The sequence below is a fragment of the Setaria italica genome, chromosome IV (assembly GCF_000263155.2).
Source record: "Setaria italica strain Yugu1 chromosome IV, Setaria_italica_v2.0, whole genome shotgun sequence".
Taxonomy (NCBI): domain Eukaryota; kingdom Viridiplantae; phylum Streptophyta; class Magnoliopsida; order Poales; family Poaceae; genus Setaria; species Setaria italica.
Genome location: NC_028453.1, coordinates 5,875,177 through 5,890,881, shown reverse-complemented (window position 1 = coordinate 5,890,881; position 15,705 = coordinate 5,875,177). Strand labels below are relative to the sequence as shown.

General features: G+C 45.7%; 2 protein-coding genes and 1 long non-coding RNA gene across 7 annotated transcripts; 2 read left to right on the top strand and 1 right to left on the bottom strand.

Annotated features, from left to right (window-relative positions):
- Positions 1 to 2,971: 2,971 nt before the first annotated feature.
- Positions 2,972 to 6,671, bottom strand: LOC101758372. Of its 2 annotated transcripts, XM_004964803.3 has the most exons (4): positions 6,324 to 6,671; positions 6,137 to 6,210; positions 3,989 to 6,028; positions 2,972 to 3,237 (listed from the first exon to the last, which is right to left on the bottom strand). In XM_004964803.3, the coding sequence occupies exons 3-4, from the start codon at positions 4,585 to 4,587 to the stop codon at positions 3,231 to 3,233; spliced, it is 606 nt and encodes a 201-aa protein (XP_004964860.1). In that variant the 5' UTR covers positions 4,588 to 6,028; positions 6,137 to 6,210; positions 6,324 to 6,671; the 3' UTR covers positions 2,972 to 3,230. The 2 variants fall into 2 exon arrangements, 1 of the variants encoding a protein (XP_004964860.1); XR_001163796.2 differs by lacking the exons at positions 3,989 to 6,028; positions 6,137 to 6,210 and having other exon boundaries at positions 6,324 to 6,572.
- A 489-nt stretch (positions 6,672 to 7,160) lies between these two features.
- On the top strand, positions 7,161 to 9,513 carry LOC101761371. The gene is made up of 2 exons (XM_004966703.1): positions 7,161 to 7,666; positions 8,442 to 9,513. The coding sequence occupies exons 1-2, from the start codon at positions 7,161 to 7,163 to the stop codon at positions 9,511 to 9,513; spliced, it is 1,578 nt and encodes a 525-aa protein (XP_004966760.1).
- Positions 9,514 to 11,406: 1,893 nt separating this feature from the next.
- LOC101758096 lies at positions 11,407 to 13,847 on the top strand. 4 transcript variants are annotated; one of them, XR_001163795.2, is made up of 5 exons: positions 11,409 to 12,044; positions 12,154 to 12,913; positions 13,014 to 13,120; positions 13,346 to 13,388; positions 13,469 to 13,847. It is a non-coding gene; the product is annotated as an uncharacterized LOC101758096 (long non-coding RNA). The 4 variants fall into 4 exon arrangements; XR_001163794.2 differs by having other exon boundaries at positions 12,123 to 12,913; XR_001163793.3 differs by having other exon boundaries at positions 11,407 to 12,913; positions 13,014 to 13,089.
- Positions 13,848 to 15,705: the final 1,858 nt, after the last annotated feature.

Sequence of the window (15,705 nt, the reverse complement as noted above, 5' to 3'; positions counted from 1 at the left end):
CCTTTCTCCGTCGCGAAGTAATTACTGACACTAGTGTAGTAATTACTCGTGTGAATTTTAGTTTAATAAAGGGACTGCTACTGATGGTGAAACGCCCAAGAGTTGAGAGATACTGCTAGTCCACCACCAGCGGGTCCGAACGCTTTCGAGAGTTCCGCATCAAAGAAAAGGATCCGAGGAAAAATCCCTCCTCCTCATCAGCGTGGGAATTATTTTTCAAAAAAAGGCGTAGGAGAGTAAAATACAGAGTTCTGGTGCCGGCTATTTTAACAAGATTCTTGCTTACGATGGAAACATCAGTTGACGATAAGGCGAACACGCGTTGCCTTCGTCGCGCGAAGAGTGACAGTGATGCCTTGTTCGCAATCCGGTCCTACTAAACTGCACCGTTAGTGTCAATCGACACGATCAAATCCCTACTACAACTACAACCATGATAAATTTGCTGTATGTCGCTGTCGTCCACGGGGCCATGTTCGTCACGATGGCAACCGCGGATCACCAAATTTTCGTCTCCATCGTCTTCTTTAGATACGCTCAATCTCAATTCTCAAGTAGCTGTAGCTTGATCCGAAGCTTTTTTTTATTTGGCACCAGAACTTTTGGCGACGTGGCGCATATCTGCTTGTTTGAATATGCTCTGATCTCAAAAGGAAAAGAAAAAAAATGCTTTACCTGTCCTATCAGCCTTTGTGGGATGAGGGGCAGTGCCTAATATTGGGGCATTAGGTCCGTCATTGACATTGATCACTGCCTACTGCCTTGCAATATGAGTTGTAGGGGACTGCCGGCTACAGGGGCGGCGCCCTGAGGCCTGGTTTGGTTCCATTTACTTATTTTTAAGCAAGTGTCACATCAATGTTTAGATACTAATTAGGAGTATTAAACGTAGACTATTTACAAAATCCATTACATAAGTGGAGGTTAAACGGCGAGACGAATCTATTAAGCCTAATTAGTCCATGATTTGACAATGTGTTGCTACAGTAAACATTTGCTAATGATGGATTAATTAGGCTCAATAGGTTCGCCTCGCTGTTTAGCCTCCACTTATGTAATGGGTTTTGTAAATAGCATACGTTTAATACTCCTAATTAGTATCTAAATATTGATGTGATACTTGCTTAAAAATAAGCAAAGGGAACTAAACGTCCCCTGACTGAGGTGGTGATGGTGCATAAACGTGACGGCGGCGATGGGGAGGACCGCCGCCGCACACAACAGCAGCCAGACCTCGGCCGCGCTGCCAAGGAGTGGGGGTCGAGCGGGGTCCAGGAAGGAGAAGAGCTCGAGGGCGGTGATGGCCAAGCACAGGTCGGCGAAGGAGGCGGTGGGGAAAGCGCGCACCATGGTGTTCGGTTCGGGAGGATCTTGTTGAGGAGTGGAAGGAGAGGCTGGGTTGGTTTAAAGCTGCTTGCTTGGATCTTAAGCCCACCTGAGCGGAGCCCGCCCAGCTAAGGCCTATTTTTCTGAAACCCAACCCGGTCGGAGCCCAGCCCAGGAGATAGTCCGATGATGGGTCCAACTTCTTCTTTGTCTATGACAACACTACACAAAATAATCGCATCGTATCTGCCATGTCTTCCACGGTAGCCGGCCGTTTTCACTTTTTTTTCATGTAGCGCGCATAATAATATTTGTTAGTTGTTACCTATTGGTGGGTTACCAGGCTTCAAGTCTCCAACAAGTGCAGTGCACCTGGACTGGTCGAGGCACACGGCGAAATCCAACGCGTCACTCTTAGGATGGTGTACATGCATGTGTGTGTGTGTGAAAGCGCTCCTCATTTTCTCTCAACGGGCCCAATAATGATATATTCAAGTCCTTGAACTTGGAAAAGAAAACGATCCCAGGCGTCCAGCAAAATTGACCACTGCAATTATCGCTCGTGCACGAGCTCAGCATCTCTGTCAGACTGCCACGGCCTCACCACTTTGGGACAAATCGACAAGACTTGAGTCGTCACGCGGCCGATGTCATGTGTGACGACTGACGAGAACTGCGGCCGCAGTACGGCCGGATTGATGCTCTACTGCTCCGAACGGTAGATGGTGTATATATTACCAATGGACCGGAACACGTACGAAAGTTCCACACAAAAAGATAGAAAAACAATATTTTTTTACGTCATCACACGCCCATTGGGCTGCCACGTCACGGCAGCATCTCTCTCTCTCTCTCATAGACGGTTAAGACCTGTCCCTCTCGACGGTGAAGAAAAAAGGAAATCAAAAGAAAAGCAAGTGGGTTGAACAGTTGAACAGTTAGTGACTAGTGAGTATGACTGGCAAGCTGCTTTTTCATTGGTGATCGTGGACGGCGATGCCGCTCGCTTTGGAAGGAGACCCGCGTGAAGGCGTTGCCGCCCTGCCGCGTCGCCCCGCGGCGTGAACGATCGAGTCTGCACATGACTACTGACGACTGACAACCATCGACAGGTGCAGGCAGGGCACATCAGGAAATTCTAAAAGCAGAGCAGAAAGAACGGGCATCAACACGAAACAGTGTACGAAAACAGTGCGCGTAAGTACTAAAAGAAAAAAAAAGGTAATTTGGAAAAACCGCGCTCAAAGTTTTAATTTGGGATTGCTTTTTTTATTTAAAAAAAAGTTAATTTGTGATTGCTCAGTCTAATGAATTCCTGAGTGCGCTCACCAATTAATAGCCATCCTAGGAACCAATACGGCCAGGGACTGTTGTCAAATGTCATAGTTGCGCAACGGGTACTTTCAAGATCGAGTTCTATTGCCAATTCATACAATCAATGACATATACGATGTACAAAATACTAATGTACAAGCATCATACCCCACAATAACACGATACCACCAGAAAATAACAAAAGTGACCTTGGTCCTTGGGGACATAGCCAACAATCCCATGGTTGAGGTGATCACCAATTGCGTATACCAGGACACCAGTACAAGCACCTCAGATTAGTAAGATCAGCAATGATCAAGTACGTGCACCATATGAAGATTGCACCACGCATATGAACTTCACCAAAGCAATCGCACATCAGACGTATCAAATGGTTACAGAGAAAAGTTTGTTCAGAATAGACCAACAAGCTCAAAGTATCACCCCTGACTCGACAACTACCGTAGTCACAAATAACCAGCACGACCAGAACCGTATTTAGTACAACATTCATCTGAATATAATTACACATGACTAAATTCATTATGGAGATACCGTAGCCAGTTGGCACCTCTTCTTCCAGCTTGGTTTTAATACCTGCATCACACAGGATTGCACAAATTAATTTTATCATCTGTAAATAAACCAAATTAACTGGATAGTTTGAAAGGAAACAAATCAACTGTAAAACGATTGCATAATTAACATACTGATCGATGCATCGTAAAAGGCTGTTCACGCAATGACAAGCTCAAGGAGAAACGAAAATGTTAAACTCGATCAAAGAAGCAATATGCCGCCGTGAATCTACAGAGCTAGCGGCTAGTGCGCTTCAACGAACGGATTATTGACTCCTCATGGAGCAACAGCAAAATCAGTAGGCTGGCCGCCCGCGAACTACACGAACTCCAACGTCCATGATGCCACCGCGCCCGCGCCGGCGAAGCTGAAGCCCAATGCATGGTATATTGCTGGTATGTGCTTGGAAAGTTGGAAGTCCGGCTTCTTCACCAGCTCGATCAAAGTGATGAGGTCGTCGAACACTCGGACCCGTGTACACCGTCGCCATACTCGGCGACAAACATTGCGACACTAAGCTCATCGTGGGCGAGGGGAACAACTGTCCGAGCGGGGCGAGCACAGGACACACCAGGCACGGGCGCATGGCGCAGCGAGCCCGGCAAGCGCGCCGCTGGATGCCGGTGGTGGAGATTAAAGCGAGGTAGGGATACGGCGGAGAGTCGCAGCGCGGGCACCTACGGCGGGAGCCGGGGGTGCGCACAGCGCACGGCAGGGAAAAGTGAGGAAGAGGAACTGAGGGCGGCGGGCGAGGTTGCCGGGAACTTACTTGACGCAAAGGGCCATGATCACGAGGAAGGCGAGTCCCGCCGCCGCTCCGACCGCGATCATGGTGAGGATTCGCACGGCCATCTTGATCGCCCCGTGCCCGGCTCCGGCTCCGGCGCCACCGCCTCCTTCTCCGCCGGCGCGGACGTGCGCGATGATGATGAGCATCATCCCCCAAAAGAACGTCGCCGTCGCCGCAGCAGGCAGCGCGCGGAGAGCGCCCAGACCGAGCGCGCGAGCTCGCGCGCCGTGGTCCACGCTACCAGCCGGCGGCTGCACGTAGAAGAATAAGTCGAGGACGCCCGCGGAAACGCACAAGATGAAGAAGGCAACCCCCGAGACGCGCCTGTTGGCCGCGCCGGCTGCGGGGACGGCAGCGTGACAGTTGAGGTGGTTGTAGACGAACGCGACGGCGGTGAGGAGAGTCCCCGCCGCAGCCAGCGGCAGACAGAGCTCGACGGCGCTGTCGATCAGCGGGGCTTGCTCCGATGGCGCGGTACCCGCACCCGTCGACTGAGGTTCGAGGAAGAAGAAGATCTCGAGCGCCATGATCGCGGCGATCAGGTCGGCGAAGCCCGCGGCGGAAGCAGCGTTCACCATGGCGGTCGGTAGGAGACGATCTTGAGGTGCGGAGGGAGACGCCGGGCTGCCGTTGCCGGAGCGGCGTTAGCGTGCGAGGGTTTAAAGCCTCTCCGAGCAGGTGGTGGTGCCCGTGGTCCGCGGTGGTGTGCGAGGTCGATGGGGAGGAGAAGAGAATATTTGTGGCAGATGAGAGGGGTCGAAGTGGATGGGATACTGCCTGTTGTACAGACTCCTGTTGTACAGACTTGTTCTTTTTTCCTTTTTTCTCTTCTAATAAAATTTACGGCAAAGCTTTTGCCGTTCCTTTCAAAAAAAAGAGAGGGGTTGAAGTGCAAAAGTGCGGGATTCTGACGAATATTTGTACCAGATGAGAGGAGAATATTTGTACCAGATGCTTTTAACCAGAAAACGGATTGCTTCCATGAGCAGATGAATTTTGACGGAAGCTTCACTTTAGCGGCTTTACTTCGCTCAAGAAAATGGGATTGATGATGTAATGCTAATGCAGGATCTAGTATACTGTTGTGCAACTGGGTAAGCGTCGCAAAAGAAAAAAAAAGGATATTGGAGAAATTTCCCGGTGCCAGCATTATCTAACCAGTGAAATGTCAACACTTGTGAATGTCCAAAGCTTTTGGTTCTTGGACATACATGCACCTCTGAGCCGGGTAAGGGTATGTATGTGCAATGTGCCCTTTCGAAATTTCTCGGGATTTGTGTGTTGTGTTCACACGCATAAACCCCTAACCTATTCCATTATTTGATCAGACCCTTGTTCTTTAATTGATTTGAGCTTCCACACCATCCAACTTTTAAGTAAAACCTTTCTCTAATCCTTTGCTTATGCACCCGAAAGAAGTGTTTTGTGTTGTGCCTACCAGCTTCTGGGGTTGGTACATGAGAGCCAAACTTAGGAAGGCTGAAACGGTGACACAAATTATTTGTTGCCAGCCTCCTAGCTGAGTGAGTGTAAATAATACAACCAAAAATATTTTTTTTCTCTACGACCGAGGAATTGTTCAAGGCCTGCGGCGAGGCAACACAAAGTGGGCCTAAAAAGGTGCACCTGTGATGTTCCTCGGCCTTGCTAGTTGCTAGTACGGTGAGTGGGCTAGTTGACCCTGCTGCCCTGCTGCCTGCGGGCCCCACGCAAGCCCACCAATTGCCCGGGCCGACAAGTTTCTTGAGGCGGGCCAAGACGCGCCATTTCGGGCCAACGATCCGGGTTTTTCCCTCAAGTGTTGCTCTTCCCATAGTGCTGTGCTGTGCTGTTGCCTGTTAGACCGAAGCTCAAGTGCTCAACCTACCTAGTGAAGAGGACAGAGGAGAGTTCAGTTCCCCATCAATCAACTCAGTCCACCGGGCAATGGTTTGTCCAAACCAGGCCTTAGTGATTCCTTACGTGACACCCCTCTCGTTTGAGGTAGAAGCAAACAGATAAAGCCACCAAAGGTCATTCCTATTCATGACCAAATGAAGATTAATATGTGCGCGTACCATATTTTAACACTTGTTTTTCTCTAGCGAAGAGTCAGAGATCTGTAGCAGCTAGCATCTTGTTTCTTACCCGTTTCAGAAGAGCTGCTTGGTTGCTCTCTTCTGTAAGGAATTGCGAATTTTCTGAATACTCGACCAGTGCTTCTAGTGGTCCGTAGAAAGTCAGGCAGATTTCATTCCAAAATAAGGAAAGCAAAAGGGATAGAACAAGCTTGCACAGCAAAACGAGCACAAAAAGGCAGGGAGACCAGACGAACCTGCCAGGTTGCCATTGCCTGATTGCCATGACATGAGTGGAAGCAGCGAAGCTCAGGTGAGGCCACCGTGGTTCCCAGTCGCCTAAGGCCTTCCCATTCTGCAGCGGCAACAGCAGCAGATCCGCGAGCAAGGCATGGGGGCAGAGAGGGGCCGGGGCGAGCTAGGTATGGAAGCTCTGCGGCAGCTCATTTGAGCCGGAGCTAGCTCGTTGACTTGCAATTGCAAGTCTTCTCCTCACGACATCAACATCTACTATAAACAAGTGGCCAAGGCGCCATCACTCCGTAGCCACAGACATCACTGTGGCCTGTGGGGCTGTGGGTCAGTACAATGGGCGGCTCCATCTCCACGTATCAGAGAGAAGAAAAGCAAACAAGCGGTGATTTCCAATTCTTGTAAGGTGCTCTACCGACCCAATCCGTGCTCTCGGTTGCATCTCTTTTCTATACTATACTGTGGAGAGCTTCTATACTGTAGAGAGCGAGTAAATTGATGTCAATTCTCATCTAGAGTTATACCCACGTACCCTTCATGAAGAGCTCAATGTCCCGTACACAAGATTACGACGACAGGAGAGGGATACCGTTCTAAATCCCTTCCACGTCTTTTTTTTTATCACCGACTTAGGGCATGTACAACGGCGCCTTTTTCTCGTCTCCTCGCGAGGCCATTTTTCACGAAATCCCCCCATTTAGCCACGCCACGCGCGCCCCGTCGCCTCGCGAGGCGACAGGCATGTCCCGTGCTCCAAGGCGGAAGAGATGGCGGCAGCTCCGTTGTACGGCCTCGTCTTCGAGAGTCGACGGCGCGCTCAGATCCTACGCGGGAGGCGGTCGATGGCGCGCGCAGGCAGGAGATTTGGGCACGCGCGGGAGTTTTCCGCGCCCAATCCATCTCCACCTGCCATATCTCCTGGCTCCCCCCATCCGCCTCCATCTCCACCTCGTACCCTCCTCGTCTCCGATTTGGGTGCGCTCGAGATGTCCATGGCATCTGCAGCTAGGAAGAAGAAGGGGGCCACACCGTCAGCGTTGGATGCGGCGGTGGCGGCCCCAACCCGTACAGTCGGTCGCGGTGGCTTCTCGGCGCCAACGGCTCTCTCTCTCGGTCGTGGAGGCGGCTCGGCGGTGACAGCCCGCTCTCTCGGACGTGGCGGCAGCTCAGCAGCAGGGACCAGCCCAACCACCGGTGGTGTCGGCAAGGGCGCGTCAACGGCGCCATCCTCCATTGATGGATCCAGCTTTGGTGGCTTCCGCAGCATAGATAGATTTCCGTTCCCTCATTCACCATCTGAAGCTTGGTTTGATGCGGTCGGTAGCGATCCCTCTTCTCCTGGATCATGGTAATCACTCAAAACTCAGATATGTGACTACAAGTTTGGTATTATTTCAATTTACAATCATGTTTGAAGAATAGGAAAAGCTATATGGCTGTAGAGCGCCAAATTACATTATCTTACAAATAATCACATGTTATCTTAGCAAGCCATGGTTGAGAACTATTTGTTGACATATAGATTAATCAAGATGATAACTGAGCTGACTTGATTAAATTATTCTGTGGTCTTACATACCAGAAATTTTTAAGTGGCACATATATGTTGCTGTCTTACATACCACGAGTAGTAGCAACCAACAAGGGCTTCTAAAAAATGTGGTTAGTGAAAATGACTGGTGTGGGACAGTGGAGAATGATTTGAAGCGTAATCATGGGATTCAACTATCGCGTAATTCAGGTTTTGTGTGCTCCAGATTGTTTTAGTGTAATTTAGTGCGTGTTACATTATATCTATTCTTGGATAGAAGATTTTTTTCTTTTTTGTATGATCATCTTCACTGTTGGCCATGCTCATAAGTTGTGCATGAAACTGGCTGTTGTTATGTACACTATTACTGGGAAGCAATCAACTGAAGGCCAGCTTTGATAAATTATCATCACCTTAGCTAGTTCTGTTGGTTCTATCTCAGTTGTTTCTTTCTTTCCTTTTCTTAGGTCCAATCCAATACTGTATAGAACTATATAAGCATATCTGAAAATTGACCACTGTCCATAGAACATATATAGTCAGAACATAGTGGTTATAGTTGCTGAAGGTATCTGAACATTGTTTCCTGCAGGGACAAAGATCCACGTCCATTTGGTGGTTTCATGAGCTACTTCGGAAATCAGCCACACAACTTTCATTTGGTTGGTGCACCTATTCACAACAGCCCTTTGAATAGACCACTATCCACCAACAATGATGCAAGTTCACAGCGTGAAGTAGAAATCTTACTTGACAATGACAATGTTAGGACTGAGAAGAGGATCCTATGGATAGAGGAAGAGGATCTTAGATTGATGAGTGCTTGGATAGAACATTCAACAGATTCTACCTGTGGAGCCGATAAGGGTGGTAACCAGTATTGGGGTGAGGTTGTTGAATCCTACAACAAGACTACCCCACCACTTCGAAAGAGAAATCTGAAGCAATGCAAGGATAGATGGCACAAGATTAATAGGTGGATGGACCTCTTTGAATGTGCTTATGTAAAGGCTCGCAGAGTATTTACAAGTGGATATTCCAATCAAATGTGGATTGATGTAGCCCACAAGTTCTATGCGGAGGACAACAAAGATGCAAAACTAGGACCTTTTGTTGGGATTGAGGTTTGGAAAACTTGTCAAGAAGTGTCAAAGTGGAAAACATACAATGAAGAGCTGAGGAATGCACGTAAAAGGAAATCATTTCACCTTGAAGAAGAAAGGGATCAGGAAAATGATGAAAGTTTGGAAGAGATGCCAAAACGACCAATGGATCAAAAGGCAGCTAAAAAGGCAGCTCTAGCTGCAAAAGGCAAGTCAAAAGGCTCCAGCAGTGAAGATGATGATAACTCAAAGGAATCTGCTATTGATCTAGACAAATTAGATAGATTTAGTAAATACCAGGAGGAAAAAAATGCAAACCTTATGAAGATATTGGAACTGCAGCAAAAGCTATCATCTGAGAAGCTTGAGACCACAAAACTTGCCCACCTTACTGCACAAGAGACCAAAGAGGGAAAGATGCTTGAGAAAGAATTAAAGATGATGGAGGCTTATAACAACCTCATCTTACAAGATACAAGTTCAATGTCCGATGTGGAAAAGGCGAAGCGAGTTGCTGCCATAAAGTGTCTTAGGAAGGCCCTTTTTCCTGAAAGTGTCTGAACAGGTAACTTGAGCAACCTGTACACCTGTTCAATGTCCTGAAGAATTTGAGCAACTTGAGCCTCTCAATTTTGCAGGACATGGTGTGATCTACATGATTGTCTGAATGCGTAGTGCTACTGGTAGGAATAGACTTTTATCTTTGTGAACATGTCATTGCTATCTTTTATCTGAACATGTCATTGCTAATGTCACTGTTATCTAAATGCTATTTGAATGTGAATGCTATTTGAATGTGAATGTTATTTGAATCTGAGTGCTATCTGAGTGTCTTAAGAATTTGACCCTAGTAATATTCTTGGAAGCTGAATCGGTGCAATTCAGCATTTTGAATTTATTTCCATGGCACTGTGACAAGGTACTGCACGCGAGTGCCTATGCTAGAACAGAAGGGATGCAAAATCTAGGAAGACTATCTGATATTTCATTTACTAGTCTCCCCAAGTGTTAATTTTGTGTGATCTCTAATTCTTATCTGTACAAGATGACAATTGCTACTAGCTTTCTCTCTCAGTTTGTTCTAAATGTGAATGTGAATCTGAATATGAATGTGCTATCTAAATCTGAATCGGTGAGCTATCTGAATGTGAATGTGCTATCTAAATGTGAATGTGCTATCTAAATCTGAATCGGTGAGCTATCTGGATCTGAATTGGTGAGCTATCATACTATAAATTGGCACCAGTTAGTTCATTTGCTTAAGGATAGCTGCAAGCACTTGTTTGGAGATTTTGGGAAAATTTGCTGATGGGGTGATTGAAAAATTCGGTGAAGAATATCTACGCCCTCCAAGAAGCGATGAACCGGAAAAAATATTACGAGAAAATGAGGCTCGTGGTTTTCCAGGAATGTTGGGAAGCATTGATTGTATGCATTGGGTATGGAAGAATTGTTCGAAAGGTTGGGCAGGCATGTTCACATGTGGTGATAAAGGCGTTCCTACTATGATCCTTGAAGCGATGGCAACTCAGAATCTTCGTATATGGCATGCTTTCTTTGGTACCGTCGGGTCTCAGAACGACATAAACGTTCTAAACAAGTCACCACTGTTCATTCAAGCAATAAAAGGGGAAGCTCCTGCGGTACACTATAATGTAAATGGAACACAATATGACATGGGTTATTATCTTGCCAATAAAATATATCCAGAATGGGCAGTATTTGTGAAGACAGTGATAGCCCCTCAGTCGGCGGAAGACAAATTATTTGCATTCATGCAGGAAGGGGCGAGGAAAGATGTCGAGTGTGCATTTGGTGTGCTACAATCACGCTTTGATATTGTTCGTCGACCAGCAAGATTATGGAAGCAGGGGGACGTTATCAACATAATGCAAGCTTGTGTTATCCTTCACAATATGATAGTGGAAGATGAGAAGGATTCAATTAGAGAAGTTTTGGATTTGAATGAGAATCCAAATGCGACGATAGTGCTCCCACCTGAAGTGCGTACAAGCGACAACCCTAATCATACCTTCGCAGAGGTACTTCATAGAAATTTCACTATCAAAGCTCGGCCAACACATAGGAAACTCAAGAAGGATCTAATTGAGCACATATGGCAATGCTATGGAAATAAAGGAAATTAGATAAAAGATGTTGCCTCTATATGAAATGTAATTATTATATTGATGGTTTTTAAAAATATTGTAATCATGTTGCTCTTATTTATCATTGATACATTTTCTATCAAATAGCCACATAATGGTATACAAAAATTTATTTATAGTTGATCCTAACTACATGCAAAGCATTAAACAGTTTAGAGACAGACCCCCTATCTGTGGTTGTATGACCTGTCTTTATACCTGTCTATATAATAGATTCTAGGCGCTTAGAGACGAACACTTGTCTGTGGGTTGTACATGCCCTAATTTTCCCCCTTGTACCCACCGGTCCCGCTCGTTATTCCCCATCCCTATGCGACAATCCAATTCCCGCCTCGGTTTCCGTCCACCTATCATGTGCATCCGTCGATCCCGCAATCCTCGTTTCCCCAATTTCCCTCATCTCCGGTGTAAATCATGGCTTCCTTCCTTCCCTACCCATGACCTCCTTCCCCATACGAATCACCCCGCGCCGATCCCGTAACCCCCTTTTGTCCCTCGATTCTCCTCTCCTTTTTCTTTCCATCCTCGCTCGAAGGCCACCTCCCAATCCTCTCCTCCCGCAACGCCGCTCCACCATCTTGCGAGTTGCGATGCCTCGCCCCACACCCCATCTCCATCGGCGCGGTGGCGGGCAGGAGGAGGCGGCGGCCACTAGAGCTCCATGACGGGGCATTCTCCAGTCATCGTGCGAGCTCGTGGCATCTGGCTATCGTCTCCCATTCTCATCCCAACCCCCGCATCCTGGAGGGCCGCAACGATGGCGGCGCATGCAACCGGTCAAGACACAGCGCACACGGCGATGGAGTGGTGGGGGTAGAAGCTTGAAGATGGGAGCCACCGGGCAAGGATGGCGCTGGTAGCCCTCCGGCTACACGGCCACCAAGCAAGGACGCACATAAGGTGTTCGACTATATGGCTCAGCAGGTGAATTACCAAATTTTTCTCTTATTTTTCCATGTATTGGCACCCGATGTCTGAACTACATTTTTTTTGCCTAATTAGCTTCTCCTTTGATGCTACTTCGGGTTTTTAGTGACACGATTGAAGCATAGGTTTCCCACAAGAAGATGAACACATTGTCTGTACATTTTGCAATAAGCTATGGACCTGGTTTCCCTTTTATTCACAGATATTATGATTCTTGATTACTGAATTTGGTTCCCGTATGCACGGTTGGATGGACCCAAATTACTCCATGCCAACTGCTTGTGCTACTAGCAACTTCTGGATTCTGAATGCAGCCAATCGTATCAAAAAAAGGGGAACCTGTAAGTAACTTCATTTCTTGTGATCATTTTTGGGGGCATATTGCAATGTTCCTGTACTGAAAAATGAAGGGTACCTACCTCTTCCTCGATTTGTTATTCCCAGTTGAAACTTTTGTTTCTTAACAAATTTCTATTCCCCATGCATCAAATAGGTCCATTGTTTATAACATGGATATTCTTTTCATTTAATTTCTCAACTTTTGAATATTGGAAATGAGAACTTTTGCCTTGGCGTTCATGTCTTTGATACTCTTGGCCTCGGCCAGGTCATGCATGGTATGTGCATCTTCTCCCCCTTCTTCGTCTTTCTGTGCATCTATTTCTTATATATTATATGAGTGTAGCAGGTTTTGTTGATGTAAATTGCAAGAAGCAATTAGCTGCGCCCAGAACAAACTTGAGTACTTAACGTCCTCAACACCCATTGGATGAGGATATTCCATTTTGGATTTTTTAAATTGACAGGCTGAAGTCAAAATTGCTACTGCGCTGAACGCTCCCATGTGTTTGGTAATTTAGTCTTGGGTATGAATCTGTCAGACTCTCACATTTATCATTTGTTTGTTTTTTCATTTGAAATTTAATCTTTTTTGGTCCTTATCGTTTCCTATTTTCTCATGTGAAGGATGTTCTAGGAGCTGTGATGCATGTTCTGTAAAGGAGTGATGCAATAGCAAAACTGAAGATTTGGTGGTTATAAGGTTTGCAATCACCATCTGCCATTTTTTTTAGGTATTTACTTTGGTTTCCATGGGTTTTGTGGTCAGTAAATCAGTAGAATGATAGTTCAATTTCATGTTGTTTTTCCCTACAATTGTCTTTACAGCTACAAATATTCATGGTCTTGGTCCAAGAAGTTAAAACCTGAGTCAATTGTGTGTATGTTCCTTTTCAGAAGAACATGACATACTTATATGCTAACAGATTGGTTGACAAAATCTTTTTAAAAAATTTCAGTCAAGCTGAGCAGATAAGAGGGGGCTTCATAATAGAAAATATGGTGAGCAGGAATCTTAACAGATAGAGAATGCCTTCAAAAACTGCAAGAACATTGTTTGTGCTAATATTCATGGTTCACAGGTAGTGTCATGGATAGATCCCCAGTACTCGCAAGGAAGGAAGAAGACGAACTCTTACTAGGATTCCCCTGTAATCCTATTAGGACTCATACCATGTAATCCTACTATGACTACTCCTTGTAACCGACTAGTAATCCTGCCCCTGGAGTATATAAAGGAGGGTAGGGGTACCTAAATCGGGGGCTTAGACCAACAAAGCTCAGAACCATCATCAATAGTCAACAACCAGGCTACACAACATACTGTGGCTCGTAAGTGCCATTTTGGTTTTGTACCCACTGATTATGCCTTTGCCTTTTGGTTTGCTGATTTGCTCATGTTACATCAACTTACATGTTATAATAATGTACATTTAAGTTATCTGAAAGGTGATTTGTGGTCATCAGAACTTGTGTATATTCTGACTTCCTACGGTCGTTTGCTCAATAGTACTCAAGTGTTTTTACTTTAGAATTCTCATTTCAAACCATCACATGTGTGATGGTATTGGCAATGTAAGCATTCTACTTATTATACAAAGAGTTCACTTCTTTAGAATTATTTCTTGCTGGTAGACCCGTGTGATCCAAAGATCCTAGTAATTTGTTTGGGACATCTTTTATATAATAGATTTATTTGTATATTATGCATATTTAATATTATAAATAATAAGTTTGTTTTTATTATATTTTTTAAACCTAGTCGAGCGAAAAGGAGAAGGAAAACTTACAAAATGCACCGGTAACTGCTGCAGGTAATGTAATAGCATACATGAGTTATCCATTGACCATTGAAGTTTCCTGCGGCTGGGACCAAATTGACGGTAGCGATTGGATGCTTGGTGCCCAAGCCCGACTCTAGTCTCCCGCTCTCCAACTCCAACTGACTGGCACGTGTGCCGCGCCGTCAGCCGTGGCACACCTTGGAGACGGAGGGGGTGGTGCCGGCTGCCGCATCTCCCATCACACTCCCACGGCAACAACAAAAACCGAGTTGCCCACTTGAAAGGTTTGAAGGTTGAAGCTATTCGGACGGATCATTTTTTACATTGATATTGTCTAATAGACGGTTTCATATATTGACACGTAATCTTAAGAACAAACAATCTGTACAATAAATTATCTTTAAGTTGTCTTATAGTAGTTCTCTTTTCTTAATTTGTGCATAGAAAAAAATATTATGAGTTGCATGGCAACCACAACGCGTATAATCATGGAGTAGTCGTCTCATAGTCCTAAAATCTAGTTTATGAGGTGGTTGTTTCGCGAAACAATGACATCTTTCTCTCTCCTCACCATCTCTCATCCACATCAGCAAAAATTCTATCTGGCACTGCATGAGATGACCTATAAAACTTCTGAGGTGTAGCAATATACTTGTTCTTAAGTCGCTGAGAATTTGGACACTACAACTTCGGAGCGTGAACTCTCTACGGAATTCAGCACCACCAGCACCCGCGGCTGCACGTGCGCTCGAATCCAGTATGGGTCCCTCTTACGCACACGCACCCACACCGCGCTGGATTTTTTAATTTTAACCTTTTTGAAATAATATTTTAAAAATAACCTCTCCGGATAAATATTTCAATCTCGTGACCCTTTTAGTCGCGCCGGTCTGCGTGGTGCGACAAAATAATGTTGTCATGCCATATGCACTGGCGTGACAAGTCTGCCATGCCAAGTTTCGTAACATTGAAAGTTTAAATACTATTTTATTTAGATGGTTCAAAGTGAGTAAATTAAATGAACTAGGCTCTCGTCACACCATGCAAAGTGGCGCGACAGAACCACGTTGTCGCCCCACATGCATTGATATGACAAGAGGAGTCCATATCATCTCGCCATGCTAGCATGGCAGACTTGTCATGCCAGTGCATGTGACGTGATAACGTTATTTTGTCACGCCACACGGGCTGGCAAGATCAAAAGGTGATGAGATGGAAATATTTGTCTGGAGAGGTTATTTTTTAAATATTATTTTAAAAAGAGTTAAAATTAAAAAAATCACCGCGCTGAGATCATTTGTTCCTCCTCCATCTTTCACGCCATAGCGAGCAAATGAGAGCGCTCGTGCCGGAGAGAGTGACCCAGCATAAAAGATGACGACACCACGATCCCTTCCGCTGTACCAAAGCTGCACAAGGTTTGTCGATCCCATTTTTTTCTTTTTGAGAGAGTCACCGGAGAGGAGAGCATCCCTACCTGAATTTCATTTCATAGGCTTTGGGCAAGCCAAAAACAGTTAACATAATGGTTTCAG